A 21,074-nucleotide genomic window follows, 5' to 3' on the forward strand; every position below is an offset into this window, starting at 1 on the left:
TGTTCCACAGTCTGCCCCTGGCCTTGTCTTCACTGATGATATGGAGCTTTTCCATCTTCTCTTTCCACAGATGTAGTCTATCTGAAAATACCATATGACCCAGCAATCCCTCTACTTGGGACTGTTACAAGCAATTCTCAAGAAATGAGAGCCATGACACAAATGTTAATATATGCAGTATTATTCACAGTAGAAAAAATTGGAGACAGTCTAAATATCCATCAACAGAAGAATGGTTAAACAAACTTTGGTACATACACATAACATAATACTACATAACACTGAAGGATAACGACAAATCTGTGAAACAACTCACAACATGATTGAATCTGGAGAGCATTTTACTGATTGAAATTAGTCAATCACAAAAAGGGTAAATATTGCATGAGACCACTGTTGTCAAAAGTTAAGAAAAGGTTTTCTTGCTAAAAGAAACATTCTATGATGGTTACCAGGGGTGGGAGGGAAAGGAAAAGTATTTACGAGGTAAAGGTGGACGCATGTCAATTTGGGTGATGGGGAAGACTATATACAGCAAGAAGGAGGTTGGCAGAGGAAAGATGAAGGCAGTGCAAGACACAGAGAGGAGTTTAAGAGCTAAAGTGAAGAGAGGTGAATACTATTAATGGGGATGGGATTGCAAGCATTATGATGATATGAAAGTATGATTTTTTGAATGTGGGGCTAATGACATGTTCTGTACACCTTCACTCAATTCATAATAATTATCTTTTTTAAATATTCAGTAACTGTTGTTGTTAAGTGCCATTGAGTCGATTCCAACTCATAGTGACCCTGTATAGGGTTTTCAAAGAGCGACTGATGAATTTGAACCGCTGACCTTGTGGTTCAAACCAACTTTATGGTCCAATGCTTTCAGTTCTGGTCTCATAGCAAAGGAGGCAATTTTTCATGGAGGCAATTAGCTACCCCTTCTATTTCTGACTCTCTTCTTCCTGTGTTGCTCCAAGTGAATAGAGACCAATTGTTGTGCTTTAGATGGCCACTTGCAAGTTTCTGAACCCAGGCAAGATGCAAGGAACTGGGAAGTAGACCAGAAGCAGTAAACACATTAGTAGGCCAATTAACAGGGATGTTCCATAAAATCATAAACTTAAACCTCCAAACCAAGGAACCAATCCTGGTGGTAGGTTGTATATAACAGAACAACTTCTTAAATCAATATCCTATTTGAAATTCAAAGAAAAGGAGGAAGGATAACAATTCAGATTCTTCAATTTTTTGGTTCTGATTCTTGTGCATTGTGAAGTCCAGCTGTACTTCTTTCTCTTAAGTTCCAACAGATAAATAACCTGTACTTCTTGTTAATTTTTTCCTTCTTTTAAGCAGATTTTTGTGACTTGAAATTAAAAAAAAAAAAAAAAGCCTAACCAAAACAGGGAACAGGCTTCAATTTAAAATCTGGAATGTTTAAGCAACCCAATTCAAAAGCCAAATAATGGGTTGTTGTTTTTTTAAGTGCACTGAAATATTAAAACTCCTAATCAATGCTATTCATGAGTACCATCTATTTTGAATCACAGAATTTGAGCCAAAATGCATTCAGAGAAATTATATGTCATTCATGGAGAAACAGTCATTCTCAATACTACAATGCCTGTAAAATTAAAAACTGCATTTAGCTAAATTTTCTGTCACAGTGGTTTTCAAACCTATTTTAGGCAACAGAACATTTTTTTTCAAATGAAGGCTTAGGTTTATGCTTAATGTAAAACAGAGATGATAAAGGATCTTCTCTGGCTGACGCACATCTATGTGGGTGCCTGGGTGCATGTGTGAGCTTGCAGGCAGAAAATCATGCCAAATAGCTAACCCCTTCCCATGTCAGAGACCCCCTGAGGCAACAATGAGGAACCCCTGTGGTCTGTGTGAATCAAGAGCTTGAAACCACTGTCCTAGAGAGACAACCACTCCACTATAGTCCACGGTTATAATCAAGACAGGAAATCAATCACATTTCTGTTTACCTGTGAGCTTTAAATCTTTTCCCATCAACATAAATATCAATATCTGGGCAACAGTGGTTCACATAAAGTTTCAGTATATCTTCTCCTAACTCAGATGCAGGTTCCACATCAGAATTATCTTTAAAAGGAAAGAAATGACTAAAAATTATTTCCTTAATATCACAGGTATTCAATTTTTTTGTATTCTAATATTTACAAAAGGTTTTCCACACAATTATTTCAATAAACTATTCTAGGAATGAGTAGCCATGTTGAAATATTTAAGTAGTAAGTTCAAATAAAACAAAATTGTAAATTATCTAAAAATTGTTTTTAAATATAATTACTTACATTTAAACAAAGATATATCTTTAGATACAAATACACATTTAAATATATGTAATAATATCACAAAGTTATACATCTAATTGAACATCTTACTTTAAAAATTAGAAAAATTCTCCAATTTTGCTATTATTTTTCAGTACTTAATTCTTTCCCATTCCTTACTTCATGGGTATGTGGCTAACACAATTTGTGCATTCATTGAAAGTGAAATCAGTTGAAATCAATGCATATGCAGAGCACTTACTATGAGTTTAGTATTGATACACTGTAGAGAGATATTGAAAATAAGTGTTTTGAAAAATATCTCTGGTTAAAAAAAATTTACCACTGGCAGTGGGAAATGACATTATCAGGCATGTATATATGAAAAGGAAGGAAGGAAGTACAGAACTCTCTTTCTCTGTTGAAGTCTCTCTCCTTTTACCTTTTGTAAGATAAAAGGTACTGTATGCCACACCCTTGTAAATCTTCCATATAACAGATCAATCTCATAGTAGAATCAAGATTAACATTGCTGTTGTTATATCAAGACTTGAATTTTTGTTCAGTTCTTTCAGCTTGGGAAATGCTGAGTATCTTCTGCTCTTTTGGTGTTCCCACTCTCGGGCTTTGCACACTTCATTATAATACTGTACTTTGTCTTCTTGAGCTGTCCTTTAAATTTTTCTGTTACGCTCTTTTACCCCTCCTTTCTTCTTTTTGCTTTAGCATTTCTGCCTTCTACACTGGAAAGCACGTTTCAGAGTCTCTTCTGATATCTATTATGGCCTTTTCCTTCATTCTTGTCTTCTTAACGGCCTTTTATGATCTTCCTATATAATGTTCTTGATGTCATCCCACAACTCTTCTGATCTTCAGTTATTAGTTTCTTATATATAAAATCTGTTCTTGAGTTGGTTTCTAAATTCAGGGGGATATATTCAAGGTCATTTTTTGGCTCTTGTGAACTTTTAATTTTCTTCCACTTCAGACTGAACTTGCATATGAGTAATCGATAGTCTGTTCAACAATCTGCCCCTGGCCTTGTTTAGGATGATGATACTGAGACTTCCTACAGTCTCTTTCCACAGATGTAGTCAATTTGATTTCTGTGTATTCCATTTGGAAAGGCCCATGTGTATAGTCATCTTTTATGTTGTTGAAAAAGATTTTGGTAATGAAGAAGTCATTGGTCTTGCAAAATTGTATCATGTGTCCTCCAGCATCATTTCTGTCAAGAAGGCCGTATTTTCCAACTACTGATTCTTCCTCTTTGTTTCTGGCCTTCACATTACAATCACCAATAATTATTAATACATCTTGAGTGCACAGTTGATCAATTTCAGATTGAAGAAATTTGTATAATTCTTCAATTTCATCAACACTGGCTTTAGAGATTAGTGTGCAAATCTTCCTTATATATGTATGGATATCCTATCACAGACAGCATTATGCTTCAAGATAGAACTTGAAATCTTTTTATTTTTTATGACAAATGTCACCATTCCTTTTCAATTTGTCATTTCCAGAACGTTAAACCATATGATTTTCAGGTTCAAAATGATCAATGTAGTCCATTTCAGCTCACAAATGCCTCGAATATCAATTTTCCATTTTATTTTTGACAACTTCCAATTTTCCTAGATTCATACTTCGTACATTCCATGTGATTATTAATTGATGTCTATAGCTGTTTCTCCTGATTTTGAGTTGTGTCTTATCAGCAAATGAAGGTTCCGAAATCTTTACTCCATTCACATCATCACAGTCAACTCTACTTTGAGGAGGCAGCTCTTTCCCAGTCGTATTTTGGGTGCCTTCCAACTTGAGGGGCTCATCTTCAGGCACTGTTATCTGCCAATATTCTGGTGTTCTTCATCATATCTCAGTATTCAATATTCTGGTGCTGACAGTGTTCCCCTGCTATTCCTAAGGTTTTCAATGGTTAACCTTTCAGAAGTAGCCCACCTATCCTTCTTCCTAGTTTGTCTTAGCCTGGAAGCTCTGCTGAAACTTGGGTCTATCATTGGTAACCCTGCTAGTATTTAAAATACTGGTGGCATAGCTTCCAGCACCACATGAAAGCCACCACAGTATGACAAACTGACAGATGGGTAATGGAAGGTTAGCATATCCCACCATTAATCCTCTTACTGGATTATCACATCAGATCACATCATGGGGATCATCACATTAACTGCCAAACCACTGAGAATCATGTCAAGCCAGGCTGACACACATTTTGGGAGACCATTATTCAGTCCATGACAACCCCCAACAAGATGGGTTGACACAGTGGCAGAACAATGGGCTCTAACCTAACTACTGTGAGGATAGCTAGGACTGGGCAGAGTTTCATTCTGTTGTGCATAGGGCTGCTATGTATCAGAACCGACTCTGTGGCACCTAACATAAACACAACCAGAAAGATTTAGATACCTCCCCTGAAGCCATTTCCTTACATTGTTGTTATTGTTGTTATGTGCCATGGAGTCGGTTCTGACTTACAGCGACCCTGTACAGGGTTTTTGAGGCTGTAACTCTTTATGGGGGCAGAAAGCATCATCTTTCTCCCGCAGAACAGCTGGTAGTTTCAAACTGCTGACCATGAGATTAGCAGCAGGATTCGTAACCACCATGCTACCAGAGCTCCTTACATTATTACAAGGTGGGAAATCTAGAGATGTTTCCCTCCCCTCCCAGAGATTTCTTTACCTTTAAAGCAAAGGTCTCTCTCTGGAGGGGATGATGAACAGATGTGTAAGCAGACTAAAAAAGCTTCTTGTTGTTAAGTGCCATTGAGGTGGGTCTGACCCAAAGAAGCCCTGTATAGGGTTTCCGAGGAGCAGCTGGTGAGCTTGAACCACTGACCTTGCAGTTCAAAGGGCTTTGTAAGTCTGGCACATTAACCCACAATGCCACACCAGGACTTGTTGTTATGTGCCGTGGAGTCGGTTCCGACTCATAGTGACCCTGTACAGCGTTTCCAAGGCTGTAAATCTTTTCAAGGGCAGAAAGCCTCATCTTTCTCCTGTGAAACAGCTGGTAGTTTTGAACTGCTGACCTTGCGGTTCGCAGCCCGATTCATAATCACTATGCTACCACAGCTCCAGGATTTAAAGCTTGAACTACCACACCAGGACTTGGAGTCCTCAAATTTCAGGGTTCCTCTCCTACAGTATAATCTGACTGCACATGCACGGTAACATTAGGCCCTCACTGCATCTCCTCATGGAGATGAGGATTAACAAACTGGTGCTAAGATGGCATGTTTTCTGATCCATATGTGTTATTTATCAGAATATATATGTTGTTGTTGCTAGATGCTGTTAAAGTGGGTCCTGACTCACAGTGTTCTATGTATAACAGAATAAAAAACCTCCTGGTCCTGCATCATTCTGACAATTGTTATGTTTGAGCCCACTGCTGCTGCCAGTGCATCAATCCATCTCGTTGGGGCTCTTTCTTTTTTCTCTGACTCTCCACTTTGCCAAACATGATGTCATTCTCCAGGGACTGGTCCATCTTAAGAACATGTCCGATTTATGACAAAGTCTTATCATCCTGGAACATTCTGACTCCATTTCTTTTCCAACACAGATGTGTTTGCTCTTCTGGCAGTTCATGGTACTTTTAATATTCTCCTCCAATACCATAACTCATATGCATCAATTCTACAATTTCCTTTTTTTCACTGTCCAACTTTCATGTGCAGATGAGGCTATTGAAAATACCATGGCTTGGGGCAGACCCATTTTATTCCTCTAACAGATATCTTTGTTCTTGAACATTTTAAAGAGATCTTGGGCAGCAATTTGCCTAATGCAATACATCGTATGATTTCTTGACTGCTGCTTCCATGAAAATTGATTGTGGATTCAAGCAAAATGAAGCCCTTGACAACTTCAATTTTTTCTCCATTTATCATGATGCTATTTATTAGCCCAGTTGTGAGGATTTTTATTTTCTTTATATTGAAGTGTAATACGTACTGGAGGCTGTGGTCTTTGATCTTAATTAGTAAGTATTTAGGTCCTCTTCACTTTCAGCAAGCAAGGCTGTATCATTTGCCTAACACAGGTTGTTAATGAGTCTTCCTCCAATCTTGATGCCACCTTCTTCATATAATCTAGCTTCTCAGATTATTTGCTAAGCAAACTGATTGAATACGTATGGTGAAAGAATGCACCCCTGGCACACACCATTCCTAATTTTAAACCATTCAATCATCCATTGCTCTGTTCTAATGATTGCCTCTTGGTCTATGTACAGGTTCCTTGTGAGCACAAGTAAGTGTGCTGGAATACCTGTGCTTCACAATGTTATCCAATGTTATGTCCCACACAATCGAAAGTCTTTGCATGGCGCTGTGGGCTAATGCGTCAGACTGCAAAGTCGTTTGAACTACAAGGTCAGTGGTTCAAGCTCACCAGCTGCTCCTTGGAAAACCTACACAGGGTTGCTATAGGTTGGAATCAATTTAATGGCACTTAACAACAACAACAACAACAAAGCATATTTCTGGTATTCTATATTTTCAGCCAAGGTCCATCTGACATCAGCAATGATATCTCTAGTTCCACCTTCTCTGCTGAATCTAGTGTGAATTTCTAGCAATTCCCTGTTGATGTACTATTGTATTAGTCTTGTAATTATCTTCATCAAAATTTTACTTGCATGAGATATTAATAATATTGTTCAATGATTTCCATATTCCCTTGTGTCACCTCTTTTTGGAATGGACACAAATATGGATCTCTTCCAAATAGTTGGCAAGGTAACCGTCTTCCAAATTTCTTGGCCTAGATGACTGTGCACTTCCAGTGCTGCATCAGTTTGTTGAAAGATTTCAATTTGTATTCCGTCATTTCCTACAGGCTTATTTTTCACCGATGCATTCAGTGCAACTTGGACTTGTTTCTTCAGTACCACTGGTTCTTGATCGTATGCTACCTCTTGAAGTGATTGAACATTGACTTTTTTTTTTTTTTTTGTACAGTGACTCTTCCATCATCTTTTGATGCTTTCTGCATTGTTTAATATTTTGCCCATGTTGTTGTTGTTGTTAAGTGCTGTCAAGTTAGTTCTGACTAATAGTGACCCTGTATAGGGTTTCTGAGGAGCAGCTGGTGGGTTTGAAGAGCTGATCTTGTGGTCCTACAGCACCACACCATGAATTCTTCATTATTGTAATTACTGAATTTTTTTTCTTCAGTTCTTTCAGCTTGAGAAATGATGAGCATATTCTTTTCTTTTGGTTTTCTAACTCCAGGTCTTTGCATATTTCATTATAATACTTGACTTTGTCTTCTTGAGCTGCCCTTTTAAACTTTCTGTTCAGTTCTTTTACTTAACTAATTTCTTCCATTCACTTTAACTTCTCTATTCTAGAGAGCAAGTTTCAGAGTCTCTTCTGACATCCATTTTGATCTTTTCTTTCCTGTTTTTTAAAAGCCTTTTGCTTTCTTCTTGTATGATGTTCTTGTTGTCATCTTGTTGTCAGCTCTTCTGGCCTTTGGTCATTAGTGTCCAATGCATCAAATCTGTCCTTGAAATGGTCTCTAAATTCACTTGGGTTCAAGGTCAATTTTGGCTCTCATGGTCTTGTTTTCATTTTCTTCAGCGTCAGCCTGGATTTGCACATGAGCAATTTATGGTCTATTCCACAGTCTGCCCTTGGTCTTGTTTTGATTGATGATACTGAACTTCTCCATTGTCTCTTCCCACAGATGTAGTCAATTTGAATCCTGTGTACTCCCATCTGGTGAGGCCCATGTTTATGGTTGCCTTTTATGTTGTTGAAAAAAGGTATGTGCAATGAATAAGTCACTGGTCTTACAAAATTCTATCATGCAGTCTCTAGCATCATTTCTATCATCAAGGCCATATTTTTCAACCACTTATCCTTCCTCTTTGTTTCCAACCTTCGCCTTTTAATCACCAGTAATTATCAATGCATCTTGACTGCAATCAAGAATATATATGTTGTTGTTAAGTGCCACTGAGTTGGTTCTGACTCAAGCAACCCTGTATTGGGTTTCCAAAGAGCAAATGGGGGGTCTGACCTGCCGACCTTGTGGTTTGTAGTCTAGAGCTTCAAGATGCAATCAAGAATATATATAGCTCACTATTATTTATCTGGAGTCCTGGTGTGGAGCTGTGGGTTAATGCGCCAGACTGCAAAGCCGTTTGAACTGCAATGTCAGCTGTTCAAGCTCACCAGCTGCTCCGGGTCACTATGGGTCAGAATTGACTCGACAGCACTAACAACAACATTATTTATCTAGCTGTATCTATGAACTTAAGACTTTCCTTCCAACAACTCACAAACTACAGTCCTTCCAATGCTTACTTTCATGATCAAATGGCAAGGCTTTTTCTAGGCAACGGGCCATATTTATTCTTGTATTTATGTATTTAGCCATTTACTATATGTAAAACTATTCTACTATTGCTATTGTTTTTAAAATACATTATTACAGAGTTTTCATGTATTGATGATTTTGTGCTGCATGATGATTTTTTTAAATTTTAGGAATGCATATATTACATTGTAACAGAATTGACTCTATAGGCCTGTTAGAGCATGTTTACTGGTATAGGTTAGAATAAGGATAATAACATATGGAGGCTTGAATAGTTACAAAAAAAAGTATGAATCCCTTGTGGATTTATCCATAATAACACCATCTCCATTTACTTGGGAAAACTGGATGTTGATCATACTACATTTTCATTACCCATGCTTATATAAAATAAACAGCAGAGCAGATTTATGATATTTGTTTTCTCACATAGTATCAGTACATAATTACTTTCATGGCTATAACATTTTACAAAAATACATTAAACTACCTCACCAGTAGAAATTAAACAATTCTCACTAATGCTGATACTCTCTGAAATTTCATTCTTTTGAAGAGAACAATCAAGTAATTTTTTTACCTAAGAATTCTATAGATGATCTTCCATCATTGTCCATACACTTTTTTAGACTTAGGTCAGGTTTCTTTGGTGGTAACTCACTGTCTAGTATCTTTTTCATTAGAATTTCCTCTTTGTAGTTCTTTATGTTTCTGTTTGATGAATATACAATCCTAATAAACAAAATTTAATAAAAATAATTAGGATAATGCCAACATGCTACTTTCATGTATTACAATCACATAATATTAAACCTTTTTAATCAGGACTAAGTGTGGAAGTTTGACTGTAGGATAAACACTGGACTGCTAACCTCAACTTTGGCAGTTCAAACCCACCAGCCAATTCTCGGAAGCCCTTTATAGGTTCACTATGAGTCAAAACCAACTCATCAGCCCTTAACAACAAGTGGAGAAAGGTCAATTTAAACAGCAGAAAGCTTGAAAGGTAGCCTATAAATATTATTAATGTTTTATAATGTAATGACTAAATAACCTAGATGAAATTGACAAATTCCTAGAAACAAATTACCAAAAATAGCTCAAGAAGAAATAGAATATCTCAATAGACCTATAACAGGTGAAGAGATTGAATCAGTAATTAAAAACCACCACAAAACAAAAGTCCATGATCAAATGGCTTCACTGGTAAATTTCACCAAACATCTAAAGAAGAATTAGCACTAATTCTCAAACTCTTGCATAAAAATAGAAAGGGGAAGGTGAGCCCTTCCTAACTCATTTAGTATTCATGATACCAAAGCCAGATAAAACAACACAAGGGAAACAAAACAAAATACTACAGATCAATAGCCCTTGTGTAATTAGGCATAAAAATCTCCAACAAAACACTAACAATCCAATTCCAACATAATGAAAGAATTATATATATATCATGACCAAGTGGGATTTAACTCAGGAATGTAAGGGTAGTTCCACATGAGAAAATCAACAATATCACATTAATAGAATAAAAGAAAAGAACCACATGAGCATTTCAGTTAATGCAAAAAGTCATTTGATGAAATCTAATACCCATTCATGTTAAAAAAAAATAAACAAAACAAAAACCCCAACAAAGTAGGAATAGAAGAGAAATTCTTCAACATAACAAAGGGCATTTATAAAACATACACCACTAATATTTTACTTAATGCTGAAAGACTGAAAGCTTTCCCCCTAAGATCAGAAACAAGGATGCCTGCTTTCATCACTGTTATTCAATATTGTATGGAAGTTTTAGACAGTGTAATTAGTCAAAAAAAAAGAAATAAAATAAAAAACATGTAAACCAGAAAGGAGGAATTAAAACCATTTCTAAATACAGTATAGAAAATCCCTAAGAATCTACCAAAAGGAAATGGTTAATGTTTAACCATTTCAAGAGGCAGCATATGATCAAGAGCCAATGATACTGAAGGAGGAAGTCCAAGGTGCACTGAAGGAATTGGCAAAGAACAAGCCACCAGGAATTGATGGAATACAACGTGAAATCTTTCAAGAAAGTGAGGAGGCACAGGAGGCACCCGCTCATCTCTGCCAAGAAATCTGGAAGACAACTATCTGGCCAACTGATTGGAAGAGTTCCGCATTTGTGCCCATTCCAAAGAGAGGTGACCCAAAAGAATGCAGAAATCATCGGACAATCTCTTTGATATCCCATGCGACTAAAGTTTTACTAAAGGTAATACAGAAATGGCTGCAAGCATACATTGACAGAGAACTTCCATAATTTCAAGCCGGATTCAAAAGAAACCGTGGAATGAGGGATATCATTGCTGATGTCCAATGGATCTTGGCTGAAAGCAGAGAATATCAGAAAGATGTTGACCTGTGCTTTATTGATTACGCATAGGCTTTCGATTGTGTGGATCATGACAAGCTATGGATGACGTTGAGAAGTATGAGTATTCCGGAACACTTAATTGTGCTCATGAGGAATCTGTACCTGCACCAAGAAGCAGTTGTTCGAACAGAACATGGGAACACTGAATGTTTTAAAATTGGGAAAGGTGTGAGACAGGGTTGTATTCTTTCACCGTACTTATTCAACCTGTATGCTGAGCAAATAATCCGAGAAGCTGGGTTCTATGAAGAAAAACGTGACATCAGGATTGGAGGAAGACTCATTAACAACCTGCGATATACAGATGATAAAAGCTGACTTGCTGAAAGTGAAGAGGACTTAAAACATTTACTGATGAAGATCAAAGAGCACAGCCTTCAGCATGGATTACATCTCAATGTCAAGAAAACAAAAATCCTCACCAATGGACCAATAAACAACATTTTGATCAATGGAGAAAAGATTGAAGTTGTCAAGGATTTCATTTTTCTTGGATCAAATATCAACATTCACAGAAGCAGCAGTCAAGAAATCAAATGACATATTGCATTAGGCAAATCTGCTGCACAAGACCTTTTTAAGGTGTTGAAGAGCAAAGACGTCAGCTTGAGGACTAAGGTGCGCCTGACCCAAGCCTTGGTATTTTCAATAACCTCATATGCATGTGAAAGCTGGACAGTGAATAAAGAAGACTATAGAAGAATTGATGCTTTTGAGTTATGGTGTTGGAGGAAAATATTGAAAGTGGGCTGCCAAAAGAACCAATAGATCCGTTTTAGAAGAAGTGCAGCTAGAGTGCTCCTTGGAGGCCAAGATGGCCAAATTTTGTCTCTCATACTTCAGACATATTGTCAGGAGGAACCAGTCGCTGAAGAAGGATATCATGTTTGGTAGGTTGGAGGACCAGAGAAAAAGAGATGGATTGGCCAAGTGGCAGCATCAATGGACTCAAGCACAGCAACAGTAGTGAGGTTGGTCCAGGATCAGACAGTGTTTCGTTCTGCTGTGCATAAGGTCGCTATGAGTCAGTACTGATTTGACGGCACCTAACAACAACAACAAGAATCTACATAGAAGCTACTAGAGCTAATGAGTAAAGTAGCATGGTACAAGACCAATACAAAAAATACATCTGTCAGATTTATATACACCAGCAATGGATAGTCTGTAAAGGCAATTAAGAAAATAATCTTTTTAGATTAGCATCTAAAGCAATCAAATATCTAGGAATAAATTTAACCAAGGAGGTAAAAGACTTTTACACTGAAAAGTCATAAAATATTGTTGTAAGAAATTAAGACCTAACTAAATGAAAAGGCATTATGTTCATGGATTGGGAGACTTAATATTGTTAAGACATCAGTACTATCTAAAGCAATCTATAAATTCAACAAAATCCTTATCAAAGTTCCAAAAGCCTTTTCAAAGAATTGGAAAAATCAATCCTTAAATTCATATGGAATTTGCAGGGAACCCAAACAGCCAAAAAATCTTCAAAAACAAGAACAAATTAGGAGGACTCATCCTACCTAATTTAAAGCGACAATAACCTAAGCAGTGTGGTACTCATAGAGTAACACCTGTGGTCACTGGAACCCATGTAAGATGGAAAGCTCTCAGAAAAGAATAATGCAACATCTCTCACTAAGTAGAGAGCAAAATAAAAGCAGTGACTGCACTCTGTCAAAGGCAGAAAAATCCACAGGGAAAAAAGGCAATCCCATTAAGTCCTAGCTCTCACAGTTTTCAATGTATAAGGATAGACATACAGACTGATGCAATAGAATTGGAAGTTCAAAAATAAATCCATACATTTATATCAACTGATCTTCAACAAAAGTGCCACGTTCATTCATTGGGTTAAGAATGGTATCTCTAATAAATGGTGCTGGGATAGCTAGATCTCCATACACAAATGAACAAAAATTGACTCAAAATGGGCCAATAACCTAAATAGAAAACCTAAAAGCATAAAACCCTTAGAAAAAAATACGGATAAAACTTCAAAACCTTGTTTTTGACAATGGATTCTTGGATATGACACCAAAAGCACAAATAGCAACAAGAAAAATAGGTAAATTGGACTTCATCAAAATGAAAACTTTTATACATCAAAAGACTATCAAGTAATTAAAGAGACAATTTATAGCAGGGGAGAAAATATTTGAGAACCATTTAGCTGATAAAGATTTAATATCCAGAATACATTAAGAACTTCTGCAACTCAACAACAAAAATACAAACGATCCAATTTAAGGGGGCAAAGGAATAGGCATTTATCCAGGTAGATTGTTAAAATGGCCAACTGCACATAAAAATGCTCAACATCATTAGCCATTGTTGTTATTGAGTCGGTTCTGACTCATAGCAACCCTGTATAGGGTTTTCAAGGAGCAGTTGGTGGGTTTGAGCCACTGACCTTGTCATTAACAATCCAGTCCTTATCCCATAGCTCCACACCAGGAGCCTATTAACCATCATTGTTGTTAAGTGCCATTGAGTTGGTTCTGATCCATAGCAATCCTGTATAGGGTTTCCAAAGAGCAGCTGGTGAGCTTGAGCCACCGACCTTGTGGTTCAAACGACTTTGCAGTCCAGCACATTAGGTCACAATGCCACACCAGGAGTCGTATTAGGGAAATGCAAATCAAAACTACGAAGAGATAATACTTTGAAACTTCTGGGATGACTATTAATAAAAAAAAAATGGAGACTAACAAATGTTGGAGAAGATAAGGAAAAGTTCAAACCCCTGTACATTTTTGGTGGGAAGGAAAAATGGTGCAATCACTGTGGAAAACAGTTAGGTGGTGCCTTAAAAAATTGGTATGTACATACCAAACGATCCAGCAATTACACTCCTAAATACATACCCTAAGAATTAAAAACAGTATTCAAGAAAATATTTGGATACCAATGTTCACAGCAGCATTATTCACAATAGGCACTTTTTGCCATTTTTTGGTTATCAATGAATGGATCACCAAAATGCAGAACATACATATAATGGAATATTATTCAGCTGTAAAAAAGGAATGAAGTTCTTATATGCTTACAACAAGGACGAAACTTGAAAAACAATGTTCTAACTGAAATAAGTCAGACATAAAAGGACAAATATATGATTCCATGTATGTGACATGCCCAGAAAAGGCAAATCCATAAAGAAAGATAGAAAGATTATAGTTACTGGGGTAGGACTGGGGGATAGGGAGGAAGTGGAAATAGGTGTGACTGTCTACTAGTGGGTATGGGATTTCTTTTTTGGGGGGAGTGGGGGTGAGGATTTATTTTTAAAACAATGAAAACATTCAGGTATTAGACAGCGGTTGCTAAAATCATTGAAGCCAGTGAATTTTATGGTATATAAATTACATCTCAAAGAAAGGAAGGATGGAAGGAGAGGGACTGAAGACAGCGTGACAGATAACTCACAAAGGACTCTGGTATGAAAGGAAGTATGGCATTAGACTATTAGCTAGAATGTAATGACTCCTGGTGTGGCACTGTAGGATCAGCACTGGACTATGAACTACATGGTCTGTGGTTCAAACCCACCAGCTGCTCCTTAGAAACCCTATACAGAGTCACTATGACTTGGAACTGACTTGACAGTACTTAACAAGTGGGGTCAGCAGAGAGTTTATCATTTTTTATATGACAGGGGGAAAAAAAATGTTTCTATGCTGATGAAAAGATCCAAGAATACGAAAACCTTTGTGGAAAATAGAACTGCTAGAGTAATGTGACTAAATAGGTAAAATGGATAAGGTAAAATCTGGAGGACAGTGGAGGGATTGACTTTAAAAGAACCGACAGTTCATCAATAGAAACAAGAAAGAAGGCAAAACATGTGGATGCAAATGTAAATAAGTGAGTTTATGTGGTGGACATTTATAAGAGTTCTCTTCTAATTGCTTTAATTTTCTCAATGAAATAGGAAGCAAGGTTTATCACATGAGAATGATGAGGATGGGAGGGATGCAGTTGAAGTTTGAAGGAAGAGGAGAATGTAAAAACAAAGTCATAAGAATGTGGTACGGATGTAGTTATAACTGACATTACAACTAAGTGCCTACTTGAGGTTCATAGCGATGACTATAAAGTGAGACCAGTTAGCCTTCTGAGTGTTTTCCTCCACTCATACATCAATTATATGGATGCAGAAGTGGAGTAGTCATTGAGTTAGATATAAGAATTAGAGTTTTGACATGCATATATCATAATTCAGAGGCGACAAGGACTATGTACTTATACAAATGGAGTAATACAATGATGATTGTTGTTGTTAAGTTCCATTGAGTTGGTTTATACCCATAGCGACCCATCGAGATCCAAGGAGCAGTTGGTGAGCTTGAACTGCCGACCTTATAGTTCAAACCAACTTTGCAGTCCAGCGCTTTAACCCACAGCACCATACCAGGACTCCAATACAATGATAGACCAAGGAATTTAAGCTGAGTAAGGTAGGAACTGACTCAACAGCACTTAACAACAACAAAGATGAGCTATGTAATATTAATTATTGGTCCTAATGGGTTGATTAATTATTATAGTTGGAGTCGTAAAAGGAGTAAGTCAGAAAGAGAGGAAGTGAAAGTTAGAAACTGAGAAATTATGGAGTGTTTCAGCTATTGGCATTGGCATGGTTTAGGATTTGACAGGGTAAAACAGCTGAAGTAGGACAAGATTACTAAGGATGAACATTTAAGAAACTGAGAAACCCAAGTATTGAAAACATATATGTAACTATTATATTTAGCAAGAATTATGACAATTGATAGAGAGACTGACGATAGTCAGTAGCTATAATCTTTAAGGAGCAAGGACTGACCTGAGGTATCTGTGGATGAATGACTACCAAGCAGTAATAAACTGATAAAATGAGATTTGAAATAGGGGAATTAAGAAGAAAGGAGGGAAAAAGGTCTGGAAGTAGTAATAATATGCACAAGGAAGACACCTATCCCACCCACTTCCAGACCTAGTAGTAAAACGGGGCGTTGTTGCTGTGAGCTATCAAGTCAATTTTGACTCATGGCAACCTCACGTGACAGAGTAAAACTGCCCTACTGGGTTTCCTAGGCTGTAATTTTTATCAGAACAAATCTGTTTTTTTCTCCCGTGAAGCAGCTGGTGGGTTCAAACTACTGACCTCTTGTGTGTATGTTTACCTAATTGACACTTCTCCCTAGCATCTTCCAATTACTGATATTAAACTGAAAATTCAAAGGTTCTTTTCCTCTTTTACACATGCCTACACACACACAAGCATATACACATACATACAACTGTAACAATGTAGGTTTTTCTTGGAATATCAAAGATTTTTATGATCTTAAGATGAATTTTAATCATAAGGGTATGTGGCACTGTAGGATAAGCACTCAATTGCAAGGTCAGTTTGAACCACTAGGTCAGGTCAGTGGCTAAAACTTACCAGTTGCTCCTTGGAAATCCTATATAGAGCTCCAGTTCAAACAGGCACAGATTTAAACCAAACACAAAATACCCTTGTGGTCAGTGGATGGTTGCAGACAATTTCTCTTAGTAATTCACTTGTCTTAGCTCAGGTGGCAATGTAGGATGAGCACTGAACTATACTATCTGCAAGACTGGCAGTTCAAACCCACCAGTCGCTCCATGGAAAAAAAGATGAAGTTTTCTGCTCCCATAAAGATTTACAGCCTTGGAAACCTAATATAGGGTTGCTATGAGTGGTGGCTTACATGTTGCTGTGATGCCAGAAGTTATGCTATAAGCATTTGAAATACCCATGGTAGACAGGTTTCAGCTGAGTTTCCATATTAAGACTAGAAAGAAGGAGAGGCAGACTACATCTGAATGTTTAACTACTGAAAATCTTAGGAACAGCAGTAGAACACTGAGATGGTATCAGAATACTGAATAGAGATACAATGAATAGTACCATTATTGTCAGATACACTGCCAGACGATGAGTCTCTCAGATATGGAGAGAACTGCCTACTCAAAGTCGAGATGACTGTGACAACATAAATGGAGTAAGGCTTTCTAAACCTTCATTTGCTGATGGAGCACAAATCAGAAGAGAAACAGCTGTAAACATGAATTAATAATCAGACCATGGAATAATTGAAGTATGAATCTAGGTAAATTACAAGTTTTCAAAAATGATATGAAACACACTAAAGATCAATATTCTAGGCATTAGTGAGCTGAAATAGACTATATTGGTCATTTTGAATCTGACAATCATATGGTTTACTATGCTGAGAATAACAAATTAAAGAGGAATGGCGTTGCATTCATCATTTAAAAAAAGAAAGAAAGAAAGAAACATTTCAAGATCTATCTTGAAGATCAATCTTGTTTCCTCAGAGCACTGGGTTGATAAGGGCAGGCAATCAAAAATGGACAATTGACAGGCATTGGCTATCAAAAATGGGGGCTAGGCCACAGCCAAGCAGAGGCATTGACCCAGCACTAGAAGATGTGGAGCTGTGCGTCTGGAGGGAGAGGCATGACTGATTTTTCATCTTTCATTTTTCATATATCTTTCCTCTTCACTCTGATAGCGCCTTCACTGCCCAGCCCAGACTACTTCAGGTGGGCGGGAGCACACCCCAAAAGGGTCCAGCATTGCATGCACAGTTTCCCACAGCACAGAGAGGAAACCCACAGGCTGCTTCTTATGACATCTGACTCTGGTACCCATCCCCAAAGTTGACCTGGGCAGGATTCTTTATCCTTTCTTGCACTGTCAAAAGGCCACTGGACAGCCAATGATATTTTAATTTTGTTTTTGATTGGTGGTTTCTGTCTCTGTTTTTATATAGTTTCTTTCTTTGGTCCTTTTGGCCTCACTCTTTTCCCATGGGTTGGAGCTTTCTCCCCCTTATCTTACTCAAGAAGAGACAGCAACTGTGCTCATATAGCCAAGCTACAGGCATATGTAATACTCCACCATCTGGACAACAGCCAATACCAACTTCTAGGCATTACACGTGAAAAGGGAAGCCTATTTCCAGATCATATCCACCAGGAGATGCTCTGTACGCTTAACAGAAAAGCAACAGACATCCATTTAAGCATTTAAAACCCACATAACTACAGAAAATGTCCAAGAAAACACAATTAAAGATATCAACACATATCTAAAAACAGAAAAAAGTAACTGAGAAAAATAAGCTGGAAGCAGACACAGACTTTCCAGTAGAAGAGCAGGCTTTGGATCTGCCTGAGAAGGAATTCAAAAGAATAATATGGAAACAAGTGCAAATGCTCCAAAAAGGAGAGGAGGAAAATAACAAAGAAGTCAGGAAAGTGCTACAGGAGCAATCAAATAAGATAGATTTAGTTCTGGAAACAATCCAAAACCTGCAAAAACAAGTCCAGATGGTTTATAATAAAACATCAGAAATGGAAAATACACTGAAAGGGGAAAGGAGCAGAATGGAAGAGATGGAAGCCAGAACTAGCGAGCTGGAAGACAAATCGCTCAATACTGCTAAGATAGAAGAGCAAGCAGAAAAAAAGGATTAAAAAATCGGAAGAGAGTCTAAGATTTATGCTGGATAACATGAAGAGGAATAACTTAAGAATTACTGGCATTCCAGAACAGGAAGAATCACAAAAGTCCACAGAAGAGATAGCTGAAGAGCTTCTGGAAGAAAAAATTTCTAACATCTTACAGCACAAGAAGATAAACATTCAAGAGGCTGAAAGAACCCTAGGAAGGATTCACAAGAAAATCACCAAGACATATCACAATCAGGCTCTCCAAAATCAAAGACAAGGAGAGATTCCTAAAAGCAGCCAGGGAAAAGAGAAGTGTAACCTACAAAGGCAAGTAAATCAGATTAAGCTCTGACTTCTCAGCAGAAACTATGCAGGCAAGAAGGCAATGGGGAGACATATATAAAACCCTAAAAAAAAAAAAAAAAAAAAAAAACTGCCAACCAAGAATCATCTATCCAGCAAAACTGTCAATCAAATATGATGGTGCAATCAAAACACTCCAGGATAAACAGAAGCTAAGAGATTTTGTCAAAGCCAATCCAGCACTTCAAACATTCCTAAAGGGAGTTCTTTGGAATGAAAACCAGCATGAATAGATAATAACCAGAGATTGACAGACGTGGCAACACCACCAGGAACTCAGTGGACAGCAGAGTTCAGAACAGAACAAAATTACAACAATGAATTCAGAGGACCTGTGAGGCCAATCAATGATCAAATTATTAACAAAGTCAAAGAAGGGAAAAGGATAAGAACAGATATCCAGGTGGTGAGGCAAAGAGGAAGTAAAACTTTCTCTATTTGCAGATGATATGATCCTATATATAGAAAACCCCAAAGACGCAGTAAAAAAAACTACTAGACCTCATTGGAGGATTCTGCAAAGTGGCAGGGTAAAAAATCAACATCCAAAAATCAGTTGGATTCCTCTATACCAATAACGACAGTGCCGAAATGGACATTAGGAAAACAATACCACTTACAATAGTCACCCAAAGGATGAAATAGCTAGCAATAAATGTAACCAGAGAAACAAAGGACTTATACAAAGAAAACTACAGAGCACTACTACAAGAAACCAAAAGAGACTTACAAAATGGAAGCATATACCATGCTCCTGGATAGGAAGACTTAACATTGTGAAAATGTCAATACTGCCCAAAGCAATTTACACATATAATGCAATCCCAATCCAGATTCCAGCAACATTCTTCAAAGAGATGGGAAAAACAATTACAAACTTTATATGGAAAGGAAAGAGATCCAGGATAAGCAAAAGCACTTCTTAAAAAGAAGAACAAGGTGGGAAGCCTCTCACTTCCTGATTTCAACATTTACTACATGGCTACAGTGGTCAAAACAGCCTGGTACTGGTATAATGAAAGATATACATTGATCAATGGACCAGAATTGAGATCCAGAAATTAACTCATCCACATAGAGCCAACTGATTTTCAACAAAGTACCTAAGTATATTGCATGGGGAGGAGATGGTATCTCCAACAGATGGTGCTGGTAGAACTGGAAAGCGATATGCAAAAGACTGAAAGACATTTACATCACTCCCTATACAAAAACCAACTCAGCATGGATTAAAGACCTAAATGAGAACCCCAGAATTACAAAGGCCATCAATGAAAAAACAGGAACAATGTAAGGGCTCTATCTAATACAGGGCATAAACAGACTACCAAACATTTTGAAAATTACACAAACAAAAGTAGACAAAATAGATGAGTGGGACATACTAAAAATTTAAACCTTACATACATCAAAAGACTTCATCAATTGAGTAAAAAGGGAGCCCAAAGAATGGGAAAAAATCTTTTGCAACAACATATCAGACAAGGGACTCATTTCCAAAATATATAGGAACCTACAACACCTTTACAACAAAAAGGTAAATAACCAATTAAAAAATGGGCACAGGACATGAATAGACACTTCACCAAGGAAGAGATCTGGGCAGCCAACAACTATATGAAGGAATGTTCACGATCATTAGCCATTAGAGAGATGAAAATCAAAACAACAATGAGATATCATCTCACACCAGCAATAACAGCAAAGCTCAAAAAAGTAGAGGACAATAAATGCTGGTGGGGATGCGGAGAGACTGGGACCCTCCTACATTGTTGGTAGGATTGAAAAATGGTCCAACCTCTCTGGAAAGCAATACGGCGCTTTCTCAGAAGGTTCGAAATAGAAATACTTTATGATTCAGCAATTCCTCTACTTGTATTTCCCCACAAGAAATATGAGCCATAACATGAGTAGATATATGCACACCAATGTTCATAGCATATTTATAATAGCAAAAAGATGGAGACAGCCAAAATGCGCATCCACTGAAGAATAGATAAACAAATTATGGTGCATACACACAATGGAATATTATGCTACCTTGAAGAATAACAAGGAAGCCGCAAGCCACCGCATAACATGGATGAACCTTGAGGACATTATGTTGAGTGAAATTAGTCAGTCACAAAAGGAGAAATACTGCATAGG

The 21,074-nt window shown here is 37.4% G+C and overlaps 1 protein-coding gene across 1 annotated transcript in view; it reads right to left on the reverse strand.

Annotated features, from left to right (window-relative positions):
* BTBD8 (BTB (POZ) domain containing 8) overlaps positions 1 to 21,074 on the reverse strand; it is an 82,971-nt gene that overhangs the window by 39,113 nt on the left and 22,784 nt on the right. The window contains exons 3-5 of the mRNA XM_006831056.1: positions 9,267 to 9,391; positions 9,155 to 9,226; positions 1,989 to 2,106 (exon numbers count right to left, since the gene is read on the reverse strand). Coding sequence (XP_006831119.1) covers positions 1,989 to 2,106; positions 9,155 to 9,226; positions 9,267 to 9,391 — 315 coding nt within the window. The remainder of the gene's footprint in view (positions 1 to 1,988; positions 2,107 to 9,154; positions 9,227 to 9,266; positions 9,392 to 21,074) is intronic.

The sequence above is a fragment of the Chrysochloris asiatica genome, unplaced genomic scaffold, assembly GCF_000296735.1.
Source record: "Chrysochloris asiatica unplaced genomic scaffold, ChrAsi1.0 scaffold00002, whole genome shotgun sequence".
In the NCBI taxonomy this organism is placed as follows: domain Eukaryota; kingdom Metazoa; phylum Chordata; class Mammalia; order Afrosoricida; family Chrysochloridae; genus Chrysochloris; species Chrysochloris asiatica.